Source organism: Halichoerus grypus, chromosome 14, assembly GCF_964656455.1.
Source record: "Halichoerus grypus chromosome 14, mHalGry1.hap1.1, whole genome shotgun sequence".
NCBI classification, from domain to species: domain Eukaryota; kingdom Metazoa; phylum Chordata; class Mammalia; order Carnivora; family Phocidae; genus Halichoerus; species Halichoerus grypus.
In genome coordinates, this window is record NC_135725.1 from 884,082 (window position 1) to 903,504 (window position 19,423).

Consider the following 19,423-nt stretch of genomic DNA (forward strand, 5'->3'; position numbering starts at 1 on the left):
CAGGTGCAGACACCACCTGGGGTGGGCATCCCCTGCCCAGTTTAAAATTGTATTTACTCTCTGATCACATAAATCATGCCCCAGTGACAGAATTCAAAAGAAGCAAATGTCTGAGGTGGAAGCGGAGTTGGGGGGGGGTGGAGGGGGTCAGGGCCAGTGCATCCCTGAGGTCCAGGGACAGGTGGGGATCTTCAGTTAGCTCTGCAAAGCCCACACAGATCGATCCAGTGTACCGTGTGAGACCCTCAGTGCTCAGCAGAGCGGCCAGGACCATTGTCCTGCCGGCCCGAGTGCTCACTTTGCACCTGGTGGGTGCAGGAGTGGGTAAGCGCGGAGGACACTGCGCCCCCAGCCAGGAGAGGAGTGTCCCGCCAGCCCTTTGACGTGGGGAGCCGCGACCACCTGCTGCTCTCGGGGTGGGGACAGGGCTGGTAGACCCCAGCCCCTCCATGCACTTCCTCCCAGCTCGCCTGAAGGGCACATCCGGAGGGCACAGAGGCGCGGGGCGTGCGCACTGGGTGGGGGGCCCTTGAAGCGAATCCTGCACTTGGGAGGCCTGGCCTGGCAAGGACTCCGACGCTTTGAGCCTCAGTATCCCCGCTCATCCTTTAGGGGGAGTGATGTGAAGGTGGAATGCTGGCCACCGGGCGGCGCTCGCTGAAGGTGGGGAGCGCTTGGGAAACCCCGCAGTCCCATCCAGACCCCGCCCTTATGGCGCTGAGATTACTTCTAGAGGGAGAAACAACCGAGAGGTAAATGCTAGGAGCCATGACAGTGTGCAGAAAGCGGAATAAAGGGGGTCAGGCCGCATTCCACTGGGAGGCCCCTGTGGGAGGGGGCACCTGGAGCCCGGAGCTGGCTGGGGCGCGCCCTAGCGCACAGACCAGCGAGAGGCCAGGAGGGACCCCAGGCGGCGCCCGTGACCCTCCTGCCCCGGGGGCCCTGCCCCTGCGGTGCCTCGGCCTGGGCCTCCCAGGGAAGCCCGGCGGAATTCGCTCCCAGTGTTTGGGCAGCTCCCGTTCCGTGACCGCCAAAACCAGGCCCAAGAGTTTTGGGATTTCCAACCCATTCCCTGGCTACCCCCAGCACACCCACCCGTGATGGGCAGTCCTGGCCCTGTTCTACGGGGGACAGCTGAGGCACAGGCAGGGGGATGCGTGGCCTTGGGGGGGGTCGGTGACGGGAACTCTGGGTCAGGCCCCGCATGGCAGATTAGAGCCGCGAATGTGGGAAGGCCAGCACAGTCAGAGAGGGCCCCAGGTAAGACCCAAGCCCTGTCCGCTTGCGAAGGCCCCGCGTTCCTTCCCTGCCAGCTCTCCATCTCGTAGCTGGGAGCAGAGCTCAGCCCCGTGGGCTGCGGCTTCCTGAGCGGGGAGGAGAGAGCCGCCTGAGGTCACCCATTTTACAGCTAGGGAAACTGAGCTTAGGCAAGGCAAAGACCTCCTAGTCAGGGTCACTGCCAGGCTGGTGTCCTCAACAGAGGCTTGCTCCACTCAGGTGACACGGTTAGGTCTGGCTTCTCCCCTGTACCTGCTACAGCCTGACCTGCGTGACCGTGGGTAAGTCACTTACTCTCTCAGAGCCTCAGTTTCCTCATTCCGGGAGCGGGGCACGGTGGTGCGGGGCGGGGCCGCAGACTGTGGCCGGCCGCGCTGAGCCACCTGCTCACCAGAGGAACGAGTGCGGGGCGGGGCCAGCATGGGCGGAGCCATCGCGGGGCGCGGCCTCTATGGGCGGGGCCAGGAGGTGGGCGTTGGCTATTGCGGAGGGTGCGCCAGGGCTGGGGGCGGGGCTCAGGGCTGTGGCTGCGCCCTAGCCGTCGCCGGAAGGGGCGTGGCTACAGTTAGGGCGGGGTTTAGAGCCCTGGAAAAGAACGCCGGGGCGGGACTCAGTGGGGGGCGGAGCTAAGGACTTAATGAGAACCGAGTACCCTACGCTGGTGCGAACAAGGCTCGAGATTCCAGAAGGCCCCGTAGCAGGCGGGGGCGGGGCCCAGTGAGGGGCGTGGCTCAGGACTATTGCAGTGACGTAACAGACGTCAGCGAGGGTGGGGCTCAGTGAGGGCGGGGCTTGGAGCCCGGGCATTGGCGGAGAGGCGCCAGGAGCGCCCGGGATGGGCGGGTCGCAGTGAGGGGCGGGGGCAGTGACTCCTGACGACGCCGTAGCCGACGCCGGAGGAGGCGGGGCTCGAAGGGGGCGGGGCTTAGGGCTCGTGAGGCGACACCGCCGACGCTGGGGGCGGAGCATAACGGGAAAGGGCGGACTCAGTGAGGGCGGGTTGGGGCTGTCGCGGGGAAACCGCCGACGCCGCAGCGAGGCCTGCCGTGGGGGAGGGGCCTACCGGGAAGGGGCGGGGCGAACCGAGTCGGGCGGCGGCGGACCGGCAACCTGACGGGTGGACGGCGACAGGGGGACGGGCCGGGCCCGGCCGGGCGCGCGCCGTGCCGCCGCCATGACAGGTGAGCGCGGGCCGGGCGGGGGTCCTGCCTGCCCTCCCGGGCCGGGCGCGCGGCCGTGGTGGGCCCCAGGGTCCGGTGCCCCGATGTTGCCCCGGCCGCAGCTGCTCGCGGCCGCGGCTGAGTGACCTTGGTCCGTGACCGCCTCCCGGTCGGCGGGCGGACGACAGGCCGGGGGCCGTGGTCGGGGCCTGGGAGGTCCGCGGGGGCGGGGCTGGAGCGCGCCTGTGGGCGGGAGGTGGACTGACAGAGTCCCCCTGCGCTTCTGGGAGGAGCTGCAGCCCCCCGGCCTCAGCCACCTGACGCCCAGAGGGCCGCGTCCCGGTGGGACTCTGCTGTGTCCCGGGACAGGCCCCGGGGAGCCGGGGACAGACTCAGTCCCCCGGGCGCCCCTACCCCCTCCAGCTTCTTTTCCCAGGATGGGGCCCCCTGCCATCCCCCCGGAGCCTGTTTGGACTGGAGAACCCACTCCGTCCCGGTCCCAGCTGAGCAGGGCCACCTTGCTCTGTGCATCTTCCACGGGGGGAGACACCCGGTGATGGTGATGGGTTGGCGACGGACCCCATGACAGCGTGATCGGGGAGTGCTGCTGTTCCCGCACATCGCGTTCCCAGCGGCCCCACTCTTCCACCTCAAGGGGTGGTCCACAGTCCCTGTTCCCTCCCCCGTGCTCACTGGAGTCACACAAGTAGGATTTCAGGGGCTGGAACCCAGTGTCTTCTGGGACCACAGTGTCCCAGCCTAAGTCAGAAGAGAGCCTAGCTGCCTCCCCTGCCCCTGTCATCTTCCTGAACCCTTTTATTTGTGGCTGCTATTTACCAGCGCCTGCTGTGGGCTTGGCCCCGAGTCGGGGGCCTCCCGTCCAGAATCGCTGTAGGGTATCCTCTCTGTGCGGAGGAGAAAATGAAGGCTCAGGTTGGACGGGTGCCAAGCCCCAGCCGCCCGGATGGTCAGGGGCAGAGGCAGAAGTCGGCCTGCGTCCTGCCCAGGCCCCCTCAAGGTCCTGTGGGAGCCTCGCCACCTGCCCCTTTCTCACAGCCAAGTCTGAGTGCCCAGCCTCCAGAGATCCCTCCAGTCACAGCCCTTCACTCTTGGGATGGGGAACTGAGGCCCAGAGAGCGCAGGCCCGGGAGGGTCAAATGGACAGTCTTGCAGGCATGAGGTCCCTGGCGCACTGTCCCTGTGCACTGACCGGGCGCCTGCCTTATGCTGGTTCTGGGGTCTCCATGACAAGTTGCAGGATGAGCATTTGGACCCGATGTGTCTGCCCAGGGCCAGTGCTGGCCAGGTGTCCCTACAGCTTTCCTATTGCTGTGGACCCGGGCCCTGCCCAGTGGTGTGCTGGGCAGTGAGCCCTCTCAGCTCCGCACCCGAGGCCAGGTCTGGCCCTGAAGCAGGAGGGGACTCTGGGAGGGACAGGAGCCAGGGGTACTCAGCAAGGCCTCTTCAGGGGAGGACAGTGAGCTGAGCACCACTTAGCTGGGGAGGAACCACAGGACAGCGTTCTCATCCTTGCGCAGGGGTCCCAGGCAGTATGGTGCCATTGGGGCTGCTCTGCAGGACGGCTCAGGGGCCTGGGGTGAGGACAGGTGGGGCAGCTCCCGTCGGGCCTTGAGTGCCGGGGGCGTGCTAAGGGGTTGGGGGTCTGTGGTCTTGGCACCAGCTGGGCAAGAAGGTGGGGGAGGTGGGGCTTGGCAAAAGAAGCTCGCGTAGTCCTGCTGGGTTTTGTGGCAGAGCCTTCCCCTCTGTCCTGTAAGAACTGTCTGCGACTATCAATCAGGACCTGGGACCAAAGTCATTTCCTTTCCTGCGCGTTTTCATTCCTGGGTGTGGCCATCTGGGTGTGGTTTGCATGCACAGCTTCCAGCCACCAGAAACCTTCAGCCCCAGGCTGGGCCACCGTGCCAGGTGACTCATGCTTGCTGCATGAGACTCCAGCTCGCTAGAGGGGAAGCCGCTACAGTGTGCTGGCCGCAGTCCACGGGTAGCCCTGGGCGGGGGCCTTGGACCTACATGCGTTCGTTCCAGAACTCTTTAGTGAGCGCCTACTGTGTGCCTGCCCTGTGCACTCACTGCAGAGGCAGCCCTGCGCGGAACAGCCTGGGGCCAGGCCAGGAACAGACTTGATGCAGCTAATTGTAGGTTAACGAGTGTAATAATTAGACAAGTGGGAAGTCTGGATGTCAAGCGGTTCCACAAAACCATGTGTGGGTCCAACCAGCATCTTCAGGCCCTAGCTGGCTGTGGTCTTAAGCAGATACTGTATCTCTTTGCCATGCCTCAGTGTCCCTCATCACAGTGGGACTACTGATGAGTCCGTCTTCCAGGTAGACTTTCAGGGCCTGGAAGGATTCAGAGGTTAGAAATTCATATTTTTGAGGGGCAAAGACCAGCCAGGACGAGGTGGCAATGGGAGAGAGAGATGAGGAAGACATGGTCTGTTGAGTCGGCCCATGGCGGAAATCAGGGAGAAGACCCTACTTGTTCCCACGTGATGACCCCGTTTTTATTTTTATTTATGTATTTATTTATTTATTTTAGATTTTATTTATTTATTTGACAGAGAGAGACACAGCGAGAGAGGGAACACAAGTAGGGGGAGTGGGAGAGGGAGAAGCAAGCTTCCCGCTGAGCAGGGAGCTGATGCGGGGCTCGATCCCAGGACCCTGGGATCATGACCTGAGCTGAAGGCAGACACTTAACGACTGAGCCACCCAGGCGCCCCGATGACCCCGTTTTTAAAAATCAACTTTATTGAGATTATTTACTCACAACAAGTGCACTTATTTTTAATGAATAATTTTATAAATTTTGACAAATGTATACATCCATGGCAATATCAGCCCAGGCCCAATGAAGTCAAACATTTCTGTCACTCCAGAAAGTTCGTTCATGCTCCTTCCCATGTAACCCCACTGGACCCAGGGATTCATCTGCTTTCTGTACCTTCCATTTTTTTCTTTAAAATTTAACAATGGAATTTCCAAGTAGGATTTCTCTTTAATTAATACGTTTTTAGAGAATGTTTAGTTTACAGAAAATTGAGCAGATAGTATAGAGAGTCCCATACTCCTCCCCTAACCCAGTTTCCTTTATTATCTTGCATTACTGTGGTTACACCTGATGAACAGTATTAATGCATTGTTACTAACTAAAGCCCATAGTTTACATTCTAGTTCACTCCTGTGTGACACATTCTATGACTTTTGAAAAGTGCATAGAGTCCTATATCCTCCACTACACTATCACACAGAGTAGTTTCACTGCCCTAAGAATTCCCTGGGCTCTGCCCATTCGTCCCGTGCTCCTGCCTCAGCCCTGATAACCTCCGAGCTTTCTACCATCTCCATAGTTTTGCACTTTCTGGAATATCATATAGTTAGTATGTTGCCTTTGCAGACTGGCATCTTTTTCTTAGCAATATGCATTTAAGTTCTCTCCTTGCCTTTTTGTGACTCCACGGTTCTTTTCTTCTTATCCCTGAATTATATTTCATTATAAAACTGATTAAACAGAACCACCGCTCAATTATGCATTCACCTTTGTGTGTGTGTGTTAAAATATACAGAAGATAAAATTTACCATATTACCCATTTCAGTGGCATTACATACGTGCACAGTGTTGTGAAACCATCAGTACTCTGTGCTCCCAGAACTTCATCATCACCCCAGGGGGAAACTCTGTCCCTGTTACACGGTGACTCCTTCCTCCCCTGCCCCTGGCTTCTGGTAATCACTGTTCTATTTTCTGTCTCGAGAGTTTGCCATTCTGTATATTTCATATAAGTGGAAATCATGTAATGTTTGTCCTTTTGTGTCTTTATTTCATGTAGCATGCTTTCAGGGTTCACCCAGGTGGTGGCATCCACGTCTTAGAGGTTCGTTCCCTTTTATGCCTGTGTAATATTCCGCTGTACGCATTTACCACATTTCATTTATCCGTTCCTCTGTACCTGGACTCTTGGGTTGTTTCTACTTTTGGCTGCTGTGAATAATGCTGCTGTGAACATTGGTGTGCACGTGTGTGAGTCTCTGGTTTCAGTTACTTGGATGGAGCGTGTACACAGGAGTGGGATTGCTGGGTCATGGGGTCAGTCTGTGTTTGACTTTCCTGTTCTACAGAGTGGCCGCCCCATGTTACAGTCCCCCAGTCCTGTTCATACAGAACCGTGTGTGTGAAGTGCTTTCTCATTGTGGTTTTATCTGCGTTTGCCTCAGGATGAGTGACTGTGAGCATCTTGGCATGTGCTCAGTAGTCCTTTTATGTCCTCTTTGAAGATGTGCCTAGTCAAGTCCTTTGCCCATTTATGAATTGCGTTATTTTTGTTTTGTTGTTGTTGTTGTTATGGAATGATAGGAGTTCTTTATATTCTGGATATTGTCCTTTATCTGATATATGCTTTGCAAATATTTTCTCCCATCCTGTGAGTTGTCTTTTCTCCGCACCCCCCCCCCCCCAACACACTCAAAATAGGGTTTCCTTCTGGACTCTGTTTTATTCCATTGGTCTGTATGTCTCTCCTTGTGCCAGTATCACACTGTTTTGATCATTGTGCATCGTAGTACTGAAACAAGCGTGAGTCTTCCAACTTTGTTCTTCTTTTTCAGGATGGTTTTGGCTATAAAAGCCCCTTTTAGGATGAAAAACAAGAAACATCACTGGAATTTGGATAGGAATTGCATTGACTCAGTAGATTACTTTGGGAGTATTGTCATCTTCACAACATTAACTTCCAATCCATGAACAGAGGGTATATTTCCATTTATTTGTATCTTTTTAAATTTCTTTCAGCGATGTTTTGAGTTTTCGGTGTACAGGTCTTTCACCTCCTTGGTTAAATTTATTCCTAAGTATTTCATTCTTTTTGATGCTGTTGTAAATAGAATTGTTTTCTCATTTTCCTTTTTGGGTTGTTCGTTGTCAGTGTATAGAGATGCAACTGATTTTTATGTATTGATTTTGTATCTTGCAGCTTTGCTAAATTTATTGATTAATTTTGACCTTTAGGGTTTTCTATATATAAAATCATGTCATCTGCAGAACAGAGATAATATTACTTCCTCCTTTTCATTTGAATACCCTTTATTTCCTTTTTTTGTCTGATTGTTTTGGCTAGAACTCCCAGTGCTACATTGAATAGGAGTGGTGAGGGTGGGCATCTGCTTGGTTTCTGGTCGTAGGGGAAAAGCTTTCAGTCTGCCACCACTGAGTATGATGTTCGCTGTGGGCTTGTCATATACGACCTTCATTATGGTGAGGAAATTTTCTTCTATTCTTAATTTATTGCAAGTTTTTTTTCTTTAATCAAGAAAGAGTATTGAATCTTGTCAAATGCCTTTTCTGCACCATTGGAGATGATTGTGATGTGTGTGTCTGTGTTTTACTTCATTCTATTAATGTAATGTATTACATTGATGGGTGGTCATATGTTGAGCCATCCTGCTCTTCTGGTGTATAATCCTTTTAATGTGCTGTTGAATTCGGTTTACTAGTATTTTGTTGAGGATTTTGGCATCAGTATTTGTAAGAGATACTGGTCTGTAGTTGTCTTGTACCCTTGTCTTGTTCTGGTATCAGGGTAATGCTGGCCTCATGGAATGCGGTAGGAAGTATTCCCTCCTCTCTGTTTTTGGAAGAATTGTAGAAGTATTGCCATTTAAATGTTTGGTTGAATTCGCCAGTGGAGCCATCTGCTCCTGGGCTTCTGTTCGTTAGGACAGTTTTGATTTCTAATTTAATCTCCTTGCTAGTTAGAGGTCCATTCAGATTTTCTCTGTATTTGTGTTTTGGTTTGTGTGTTTTTAGGAATTTGTCCGTTTCATCTCATTTGTCCAGTTTGTTGGCTTACAAATTTTCATAGTATTCTTTTGTAATCCGTTTTATTTCTGTGTAATTGGTAGTCTTGTCCCTACTCTTATTTCTGATGTTAGTAACTTGAGTCTTTTTTCTTTGTGGTCTAGCTAATAGTTTGTCAATTTCTTGATCTTTCCAAAGAACCAAGTTTTGCTTTTTTTTTTTTCCTATTTTCTATTGCATTTATCTTTGCTCTAATCTTTATTATTTCCTCCTTTCTGCTATTTTCTGTCTAGTTTGCTCTTCCCTTCCTGCTTCCTTAAGGTGTAACATTAGGTTGTTGACTGGAGATCTCTTTTCTATTGTAAAATTTGCATTTACACCCTAAATGTCCTCCTCCGAACTGCTTTCCTGGCACCCCTTAAGTTTTGGTGTGTTGTATTTTTCTTTTCAGTTGTCTCAAGATATTTTCTCATTTCATTTGTGATTTCTTCTTTTGATCCATTGTTTCACTTTCACATGCGAATTTTCCAGTTTTCCTCCTGTTACTGATTTCTGACTTTATTCCATGTGATCAGAAAAGACCCTTTGTATATGATTTCAGTCTTTTAAAATATATTATGACTTGTTTTGTAGCCAGACTTGTTTTGCGGTCTGTCCTGGAGAATTTTCTGTGGGCACTTGAGAAGAATGTGTACAGGCCCACCTCAGAGCTATCGTGGGTTTGGTTCCAGACAATAAATAATTGTTCCAGCGCAAAAACGAATATCGCAGTCAAGTGAGTCCAGTGAATTTCTTGGTTTCCCATTGCGTATAAAAGTTACGTTTACACTATACTGCGGTCTATGAAGTGCGCGGTAGCGCATGTCCAACAAACAGTGTACGTACCCTAATTAAAAATACTTCATTGCTGAAAAATCCTACCAATCATCTGAGTTTTCAGCAAGTTGTAATCACTGATCACAGATCGCCATAACAATTAATAATGAAAAGGTTTGAAGAATGAAAAGTTTAAATTGTGAGAATTATCAAAATGTGGCACAGAGATATGAAGCAAACAGATGCTGTTGGAAAAGTGGCGCCAACAGACTCGCTGCACACAGGGTTGGCGCAGACCTTCAGTTTGTGGAAACATGGTGTCCGCGAAGCACAGTGACACGCGATGCGCCTGTGCCGTTGGGTGGACTGTCCATGTGTGTGTGTGTGTCCGTGTGTGTGTGTGTCTCTGTGTGTCCGTGTCCGTGTGTGTGTGTGTCCGTGTGTGTCCGTGTGTCCGTGTGTGTGTGTCTGTGTGTGTGTGTCCGTGTGTGTGTGTGTCCATGTCCGTGTGTGTCCGTGTGTGTGTGTGTGTCCGTGTGTCCGTGTGTGTGTGTCCGTGTGTCCGTGTCCGTGTGTGTGTGTGTCCGTGTGTGTGTGTCCGTGTCCGTGTGTGTCCGTGTGTGTGTGTCCGTGTGTGTGTGTCCGTGTGTGTCCGTGTGTCCGTGTGTCCGTGTCCGTGTGTGTCCGTGTGTCCGTGTCCGTGTGTGTGAGAGCTGTGGTTGGTTTATACTGCGGCTCACCCCTGCAGTTCCCTCTATGCTGGCTGTTATGAAAGTGGGGTCCTGACGTCTCTAACTATTCTTATTATCCATTATTACTAAACCTTTACTGTTATTTGGGGGCTCTGATGTTTGGCGCAGGCGTGTGTTTGATGTCCTTGGTGAGTTGACCCTTTTATTAACATAGGATGTACTTCTGTGTCTCTTGTACCCGTCTGCGGTGCAGAGTCTCTTGTGTTCTGTTCGTGGAGCCCCTCGCTCTCTCAGCTGCTCCCCTGCTCTCACTCTCAGCCTGTTTGTGTCTTTGGATCGGAGTCTTTTGGAGACGGCATATGGTTGAATCGTATTTTTTTTAATCCTGAGAGGGACGAGAGCTCTGCTTCTCCTCCATCCCTGCCCCAGCACTCATAGTCCTGAGGCCCCCTGCCGCCGCTGGTCACCAGACGTGTGGTCTCCCCTCCAGCCAGCCGCTCCGACACCAGCTGTGGGGCTCCGACACCGTGTCCCTGGGGAAGGCCTCCAGCCCCACCTGGCAGGGGCTCGGTCCTGTACGGCGCCCCCACCGCAGGTGCCCGTCGCCAGGCTAGCTGCCTCTGCTGCTGATGGACTGGCTGTACCCCGAGGGCCCCAGGACCCCAGTTTTTGGTTCAGTCATTCACTGCAGCTCACAGAACCTGGGAAAACATTTTCGGTACTGTCGCCGATTGATTACAGAGGACATTTCAAAGGATACAAGTGACCCTCCACACAGAGGAGACAGGGCAAAGTATGTGGGAGGGGACACAGAGCTTCCGTGTCCCTGCCGAGCGGACCACCTTCCCAGCTCCGCTGTGTGCTCAGCAACCTGGCAGCTCTTCAAACTCCATCCTTTTGGGTTTTTAGGCAGGTTTTTTTTGTTTTGTTTTGTTTTGTTTTGTTTAATGTAGGCACGATTAATTAAATCACTGGCCCTTGGTGGTCTATTCAGCCTCCAGCCCCGCTCCCCTCCCTAGAGGTCAGGGTTGGGCAGGACTGAAAGCTCCAAGCCTCTAACCACGTGCTGGGCTTCACTGGCAACCGGCTCGCCTCCTGTGGTGGTTTAGGGGCTTTCAGAAAATCACCCCATTCACACAAAGTCCGATGAGGCTGAAAGGGGCTTGTTACGAGCAACAAAAGGCACCCTTCCCCTTCAGGGCTCATCACTTAGGAAATTCCAAGGGTTTTAGGAGCTCTGTGCCAGGAATTGGGATGAAGACCAAATATATATTTCTGACATTAAATCACAATATCACAAATCCATTTTTTTTTTTTTTAAGATTTTATTCGTTTGACAGAGAGAGACAGTGAGAGATAGTGAGAGCAGGAACACAAGCAGGGGGAGTGGGAGAGGGAGAAGCAGGTTTCCTGCCGAGCAGGGAGCCCGATGCGGGGCTCGATCCCAGGACCCTGGGACCATGACCTGAGCCGAAGGCAGACGCTTAACGACTGAGCCACCCAGGTGCCCCTCACAAATCCATTTTGCCAATCTGTGTCTTTAATCTGTTTACATTTAAAGTAATTACTGTAATTACTGATAACGAATAACTCGTTTCTACCTTTCTGCTGTTTTCTGATGTCTTACAGATTTTTTGTCCTTCATCCACTACTGCCTTCTTACATGTTTGTTTGACTTTCTTTAGTAACACATTTTGATTTCCTTTTGTCTATATTCCGTGGATATTTTCTTAGTGGTTACCATAAGAATTACACATAACATCCTAAAGTCGTAACCGTCTAATTGAACGGATAGCGAGTTAACTCCAATCACATACAAACAGTCTCCTCCGTCCACCGGCCGCCACAGGTGGGGGGGCAGCGCACCTGTTCAGGTAGTTGATGCTGTGGAATCAGGACTCTCCCTTGGGGATCCCGGGCCGCCCAACAACCACTAACCCCCCTGGTCTTTAGAGGCCTGTCATTCTAAAGAACATTCTTAATGGGAAAGCAGGTGCACAGTGAGGCTTTAATGATGGTCCTGAAAGAAGCAACAAAGGGAAAAGCATCCCGGCCCGTGGCGGTGGGGGGGGGGGGGGGGCACGTAGCTCTGCGGCAGTGGTGGCTTCTTGGGGCCTTGCAGGCACGGCGTGTCCGTGGCCACGCCAGCACGGCCCCCCTGAGCCCTGCGCTTCTGCCCCTGTGAGAACTGCTGTGGGAGCTGCAGGGTCAGGCCTTCTCCAGGCTGCCTGGGCCCTTCCCCGTGGACAGCGCACTCGACCTCTGTCCTCTGCAGCGAGCCTGCCAAGGGGGTCCGGCTGTGCGTAGCCCACACAGGTGGGATGTCAGCAGTTGTCCGGGAGCTCACAGCCGATGTGCCTCCAGGGGCCTGGGGGCCACGCGGTGTGTGGTGTGGGGGACCTGCTGCCCCAGCCCCCACCCCAGCCGTGCTGGCTCATGCCCTCCATGCTTCCTGCTCTTCCAGAGCAGACCTACTGTGACCGCCTGGTCCAGGACACACCTTTCCTAATGGGCCATGGAAGCCTCAGTGAGCAGCAGGTGGACAGGATCATCCTCCAGCTGAACCGTTACTACCCTCAGATCCTCAGCAACAAGGATGCAGAGAAGGTAATGGGGAGGGGCTGGCATGTCTCCCGTGGGTCCCTTCCCCCTGGGCTGGGAGGAAGCAGGGTTGGGGGCAGGACAGGACAGCTCAGAGGTGAAAGCCCAGCTCCTCGCAGTGATGTTGGGCCCAGAACATTAGTTCTGCGAGCCTCAGTCTCTTCCTATGTCATCGGGGCCTGCTGGCAGCCCTCCAGAGATGCCAGGAGCACCCCAGGAGACAAGACAGTGTGCCCCCATGCATGACAGGCCTGGGAGTGGCGTGGGGAGCGGGGGAGGAGCGGGGCTGCTGGCCAGGCTCCACCCCAGTGCCACACGGCTTTGCTCCTGCCTCTTACAAAGGTTCAAAAATGGACAAACATTTGGGGAAACCAAGGGAGAGTGGGTGCACCTTGCCTGTGCTGCCCTTTCTCTGCTCCCCCCTCAGTGCCAGGGCTTCGGGGGTGCGGGGCTCCCGTCCAGCTGGGTGACTGACTGAGCCCTGCTCTTGGAGCTGCAGCTCCCGCCGCTGGTGCAGGGCACTGGTGCCACATGCAGGGCTGTCCACAGGGTTTGGGGCCTCTCCTGGGGACAGCCGAAATCTAGCTGGGCCCTGCTACTGGCTCAGAAGCTTAAGTTATAAACGTATACAGTAAGTTAAAAAGTATGGGTAAAATTTATACCTTATTATTGTAATTAAAAGTCTAATATATTGTGTACAAATTTGAATTTGAAAAGTTTCAGACGTTTATACAAAAAAAAGCAGACTCCTGCACATACACACCCACAGTATTCCGTTCCTCATAGTCTCCGTGGCTCCCGCCGTATGCTTGTCTTTGGCTTTGCAGTTTCTGGTTCGATTCTGGTTCCAAGTGGAATGGTATGCTGCCACCAGGTGGCAGCACCAGGCCACCGCTTCTGGGTTCCAGGGATCCAAGCAAGAGCCCAGTTCACTGACCTTGGAACCACATATTTCTCCATCAAACACATCAAAAGAGCTTGTTTTTATTTTTTATTTTTTTAAAGATTTTATTTATTTGTCAGAGAGAGAGGGAGAGAGCACAAAGCAGGGGAAGTGGCAGGCAGAGGGGGAAGCAGGGTCCCCACTGAGCAGGGAGCCTGATGTGGGGCTTGATCCCAGGACCCCGGGATCATGACCTGAGCCAAAGGCAGACGCTTAACCGACTGAGCCACCCAGGCGCCCCTTAACCCTTGGTTTTTAAAAACTTGAATCACATTCCTGTAGACTGTAAACTACTGGAAGTTATCACTCACGCCATCACCTCATTGATTCCCTGTACCGACCCTACCGTTTGTTTGTTATATCCTTTTTACAATTGAGGAAACAGAGTCGTAGTGGGTGAAGTGACTTGCCAAAGTCACACAGCAAGCCATCAGCTTCTGACAGTTGGAGTAATGTCGCCACTCTCCTCGATGCTGTCCGGCCTCCACAGGGAGGGAGGGCAAGGACCAGTGACTGTGCTGTGACCGCAGCATGGGGGGGCTGTGGCCCTGGGTGGTCTGGGGTGGTCAGTAGCTGCCTCCTGAGTGTCCTGCCCCTCGAGCCTGACCTTCCCTTGCACCCCTTCCACCCCCAGTTCCGGAACCCCAAGGCGTCCCTGCGCGTGCGGCTCTGTGACCTCCTGGGCCACCTGCAGCGGAGCGGCGAGCGGGACTGCCAGGAGTTCTACCGGGCCCTGTACATCCACGCCCAGCCGCTGCACGGTCGCCTGCCCAGCCGGCTTGGCCCGCGTAAGTGTGCCCGGCCCCTCCCCCAAGGCCGTCTGCGCGGTGGCCCCCAGAGAGAGCAGGGGGTGTTTCACATGCAGAGATCGTTGTCTGTCTCTGTCGGGCCAGTCTTTACACAGCAGGTAGCATCTGGTGCGCGAGGCCCTGCCCTTCTCTCTAGCCTAGCGCACCGGGAATCCTTAGGCTTGTGTTGGAGGCGGCTCACGGCTGTACCAGGCTTGAGCCACCTGTGCCCCATGGAGAAGCTGAGGTTGCCCCCACAACCGAGGATGCCCGGGGGGATCCCTGCAGTGTGGGTGTTTTTGTAGAACAGACTCGGGCACAGATGGCGGGTCCCAGGCATGTGCGTTTGGCTTAGAGGGTCTTGCTTGAGTGCTCAGGAGACGTGTGAGTCCCGAGGGACCCTCTGCTGCTGAGCTGGGGATGGGGGAGGCGTAGGCGGGGATAGCAGCTCATTTCTGAGGCCTCTGTGCCCTGGGCCCCTGGAGGAGGGGCTGCTGTCCCTCAATCCTCTGATCTGAAGCTGGAGGCCTGAGGGACAGGGTGGCTCACCCGCTCACCCCAGATGCTCAGCTGGGACCCAGGGCTGGTGTCCCTGACCTGAGGGCGGGCGGCAGGACTGGGCCCTGAGCTCTGGCCCAGGACCAGCACATCATACCAGCCACTGGGGGGCCCCACAGCCTGACTGGGAGTCACGTACCTTCCAGGCTCTTGGGCCATCAGCAGGTGGCTGGTTGGGGAGTTCTGGGGAGAACACGCTCCCTGCCCTCATGTGGACATCAGACTTGGGACAGGCGGGTGTTCATGCTGCGTTTGGTGTCTGCATCTGCAGGGAACAATGGCCCCCACCCCACGGCCTTCAGGGTCTCAGGAAGTGGACAGAAGGAAACCCAAAACTCAGGGTTCCATGAGGCTGGTCCCAGGGTCCCCTCTCTGCTGCTGACTCCCCCAAGCCCAGCCCAGAAGGCTGGGTGCCCATACAGCCTGGTCCCGCCCAGCCTGGGGGCCCCCAGGGTTGGGGAGAAGAAGCCTGAGCAGGCCCTTGGTTTCCTGCGGGCGGGGCAACCCCCTTCCTCTGGCCCGCTCCCACTAACCGAGCCCTGTGATTTTGTTTCCAGAGAACTCAGATTGCACAGAGCTAGACTCAGGCACCGTGGGCCGCGAGCTCAGTCACAGGGGTAACCGCCTCCGCGACCCCCACCCCATCCCCCCCAGGGTTCCGTCTCTGCCTCAGGGGCTGCTCCTTTCCAAGTCAGGCTTGGTCCTGGCTTCCCATTGCACGGGCCCCAGGGTGCTTGCTGGGGCGCCCCGTCCTCCAGGCTCAGCCAGCCACTTGCTCACGTGCCCCCTTTCTCCCCAGGGCCCGTGGCCTTCCTGGCCTGCCTCGGCCTGGCCGCGGGGCTGGCGCTCCTCGTCTACTGTGGCCCTCCAGGTGGGTGATGCCTGGCCAGGCCCGAGCGCCGAGTCCCCTGGCCTCCCTGGGCCTCAGTTTCCTTGCACGTGCAGTGGGACAGTGGCAGGGCCCACCTTGCAGGGCACAGGAAGAAGAGGGAATGTGGGGCCCCGGTTCTCAAGCCCTCCACCCCCAGGGGGGCAGGGAATGACAGCCCCTGATGGGAGGCGGGGCGCAGCAGGGCTCTGGGGTTAGAAAGCCCCGTCCCGTGTGTGGCCTGGAGCAGGGCACCCACCTCTGGCCCTTCCACAGCTCAGCCCTGACAAATGGACGGGAGGCCCGTGGCCCAGCGTGGCAGCTGCCGTCCCTTTCCTGCCACACCGGGCCTGTGGCAGCCGTGCGTGGGGAGGCAGCGCCGGGCGGGCCTGCTTGGCAGGGACACCCCACGTCCCTCGGCTGTGGGCCTTGGTGATGCATGGGGCTGAGAACGTTGGTGGCGGTTTCTGAGACCACCTTGTCTTCCAGACCCCAAGGTGCTGCCGGGGGCCCGGCGTGTCCTGGGCTTCTCCCCCATCATTGTCGACAGGCACGTCAGCCGCTTCCTGCTGGCCTTCCTCACAGAGGACCTGGGAAGGCTCTGACGCCCCCGCCCGCCCGCCCGGGGGCCTGCCACTTCTTTTCTAAATGCTTGTTTTTCACTATTTATACTTTTTTAAGAAAGTTACCTTCACCTGACAAAGGTACTCAACAATATTAAATGTTGGAGTCTTGTCCTTTTTCTCAGGAGTGTTTTCTAGATGATTCTGGCCCTGAGGGCACCTGGTGTCCCACAAGCAGCCTGGGGCCCAGGTCCTGCTCAGGCTGCCTTCCCAGCCCCTGCTGCCCTCAGCGCCCACCCCCACACACCCCCTGCCTCACCGTCTCCCCCACGTGTTCCCTGCTCTCCCTCCACTACCCCTTCCCACAGCTTCCCTCCAGGGCTCGCCCCTCCCACATCGATCCCCTCTGCCGTCCCTGCTTGGTGTGTCGTGTGCCCCCACACCCGTCCCTGCCCATACCCTGGCCCTTCCCAGCCACCAGCCCCAGCCCAGGTAGGAAGGCTGGGTGGGGGCACTGCCCTGGGACGCCAGGGGCACCAGCCGCATACCCCAAGAAGCCCCAGTGCCCCTGTGTGTTCACTTCCTTCCTCCCAGTGGTCCCAGCACGTGGGGGCTGCACCCCTCCTTTCCTGAAGAGGAAACAGAGGTTACTTGGCCAGGAGAAGGGGGACCCAGCATGTGAGGCGGTCCAAGCTTCACCACTGTCCTCATTCCCTTTCCATGATGTGTCCCCATCCAGTCCCCAGAGTGGACACCCAGGTCCTGGGCCCTGCCTGGCCTTGCTAGCCCCTGTCCTGGGAATGGAGCCCCTCCCCACTGGGAGGTGAGGACCTGGGCTTAGTGGGTCTGGGGCGGGTCTGATGGCTACACCTACAGTCAGCCTGGAAATGAGCACAAGATCTTGTCCCAGATTCCAGGTGGAGACTGGGAGTAAAGCAGTCCACAGAACCTACTAGAACTTTTAGAGATGAGAAACGTCATTGTGCCATCTGAGGCCCTGGCCTCTGGCTCATCGTCTCACCTGCCAGCCTCAGGCTCAGGATCCCAATGTGGAAACTTGCCTCGTGGACACGGGAGGGTAAGTGTGCAAGTTCAAGAGGGCCCGGTGCCCAACCGTGGCATCCAGCAGCACGGTCCCGAGGGCCCTGCAAGCCCACCAAGTCTCCAGTGCTGGCCGTGCGTGCCGCCCGCCTGAAGCACGAGCTCACGGCACCGCATCCCTCCGGGCACCGGCATTTTCATTACAGCCGCCAAGATGGGGCTTCCACCTGCCCTCCCCGCACACGCACACGCTCACAGACACACGCAGCAGGCTGGCCGCCCGCGGTCCCTCTCCCAGTTGCCTCCCCGCCAGCTCCTTCCCCGACAGCCTCCTTTTGGGGAAACAGAAGCATATTTGTCAACCCAAGAATCACCATGAGTTTGTGTTTTCCACGGGAGGTTTCCGGAGACGCCAGGGCTGGCCACCTCCAGGAATGACGGCGCTCCCGGCTCTCGGTGGCAGGGCACGGGCCCGAGGAAGCAGCTCCAGGGCCTGGTGTCCCACCCCACGCGGCCGGCTCAGGGCCTAATTCACCCATTGCCGTGCCCAGGCGGACAGGTGAGGGCCAGGGCGCGGGAGGGCTGGGCGGCAGGCCCTGGTGCGGCTCCAAGGGCGGAGCCCACAGCCCGCAGTTGCCCACGTGTCTCGTGGAAGCAGGCCTGGGGCAGCACTGCTCAGTTAAATGCTGTTCGCCAGGACTCTCCCCGTGAACTTACCAGGTTGTGGGAAGGGCACCAGGTGCATGGTTCTCTCTGGGACGCCCCGTCGGGTGGAGCAAGCACGGTTGCTTGTACTCGGCCGTGAGGACGCAAGGGCCACCCTGAGCCGCTGGCTGAGTGGAGCCCACAGCTTTGCCCACACGGAGGTCCTCCTGACCTTGCTCAGGGCCCAGGGCCCAGGTGAGGGACCTGCGAGCCTGCCGTTCCCCAGCAGTCCCCCTTCTGGGGCCTGGCCGGGGCTGGAGACGCGTACTGCATTTCAGATCCCCTGCAGCCGGGTCCCCATGCGAACGGCTCCCATCACTGCGGAGGCTGGCCTGGAGGCCGCCTTCCCACTGGCCTGCCACACCAGCGGCCGGGTCCCCGCACCCGCGCTGGACCCTGACTCGGGGGCGGCAGAGGTTCTGGGGGCCAGCAGACCCCTGAGGCTCAGCCAGGCCACCCATCCTGAGGGGCCGAGATACCACTTCCCAGGGTGAATTTCCTCCTGGGCAGGAGCCCTGGGGTGTTCTCCCTGTTTGTCCCACTCTCTGAGAGACACAGCTGGGGAAAGGGACAGACACACCCTGCTGAAGGTGACAGAGACACCTGGGTAAAGGTGCTGGGTGCTCCCAGGCCAGGACACGCAGGTGAGAGTAAGTGAGGCCACTGTGTGAAGGTGCGAGCACAGCTGGCCCCCAGGAGGTGAAGGGGGTTTCCCGGAGTGACAGTTCTACCTGAGCTGGTAACACCTGCCCTGTTCTGAACATCTGTGTCTCTCCCAAACCCACAATACTGAACCTAACCCCAAGGTGATGGTGGTAGGAGGTAGGGCCTTTGGGGATAATGCGACCATGAGGGTGGAGCCCAAGATGGGATTAGTGACCTTACAGAAGAGACTCCAGGGAGCCTGTCACGTGAGGATAGTGGGAAGAGGAAGCCGGTTCTCACCACTCAGCAAATCTGCTGAGGTCTTGATCTCAGACTTCCAGCCTCCTGAAGGAAATGTCTGTATGGAGAAGCCGCCCAAACCAAGACAGCGCCTCTGAAGAAACACCCCAGAGACAGGCCCAGCAGGCCAGTGGCGGGGAAGGTCCTGCTGCTGTCTGCCCCGAGACCTGTAAGGCCTCCACTCCTTCGGGGCCCGTGTGGGGCCCCTTCCCCTGAGCAAGGGGTGCTCGGTGCCTGTCCCAGGCCTCCGGACCCAGCTGGTGAGCTGTGGTGGCCCATCGGGGCATGAAGGGCCCCACAGGTCACAAACCCCTGCTCCCCCTGCCCCGGCTGCTCCAGGCCCCCACCATTTGTCCCTGTATCCTCACCTCCACACATCTACAACTGGAACCATTCGTAGTCCGTGCCTGAGCACCTTTCACGTGCTGTGTCCACAGCGGGAACGTTCTTTCCTAAACCCCCACGGATTTAACTTTCAGATTTTGGTAAAATGTTACCCCCTCCAGGAAGCCCTTCCAAATACTACAGTAACAAGAATAGGTCCTCATCCTGGTTACGATAGTCCTGGGATCCGTTTGCACCTCGAGGAGTGCAGGAGCTGGGAGAGGGCCTGGGTGGAGGATGGTTCCCAAGATTAGATACGTGACAGA

At 56.2% G+C, this 19,423-nt stretch overlaps 1 protein-coding gene across 6 annotated transcripts; it reads left to right on the top strand.

Moving 5' to 3' along the window:
- The first annotated feature begins 2,300 nt into the window (after positions 1–2,300).
- On the top strand, positions 2,301–18,160 carry CARD19 (caspase recruitment domain family member 19). Of its 6 annotated transcripts, XR_013443916.1 has the most exons (8): positions 2,303–2,459; positions 12,226–12,368; positions 13,940–14,093; positions 15,209–15,268; positions 15,451–15,522; positions 16,009–16,223; positions 16,993–17,160; positions 17,523–18,148. XR_013443916.1 is itself a non-coding variant. In XM_036098263.2 (6 exons), the coding sequence occupies exons 1-6, from the start codon at positions 2,453–2,455 to the stop codon at positions 16,122–16,124; spliced, it is 552 nt and encodes a 183-aa protein (XP_035954156.1). In that variant the 5' UTR covers positions 2,303–2,452; the 3' UTR covers positions 16,125–16,261. The 6 variants fall into 6 exon arrangements, 1 of the variants encoding a protein (XP_035954156.1); XR_004919237.2 differs by having other exon boundaries at positions 16,993–18,153; XR_013443917.1 differs by lacking the exon at positions 2,303–2,459 and adding an exon at positions 8,865–9,028 and having other exon boundaries at positions 16,993–18,160.
- Positions 18,161–19,423: the final 1,263 nt, after the last annotated feature.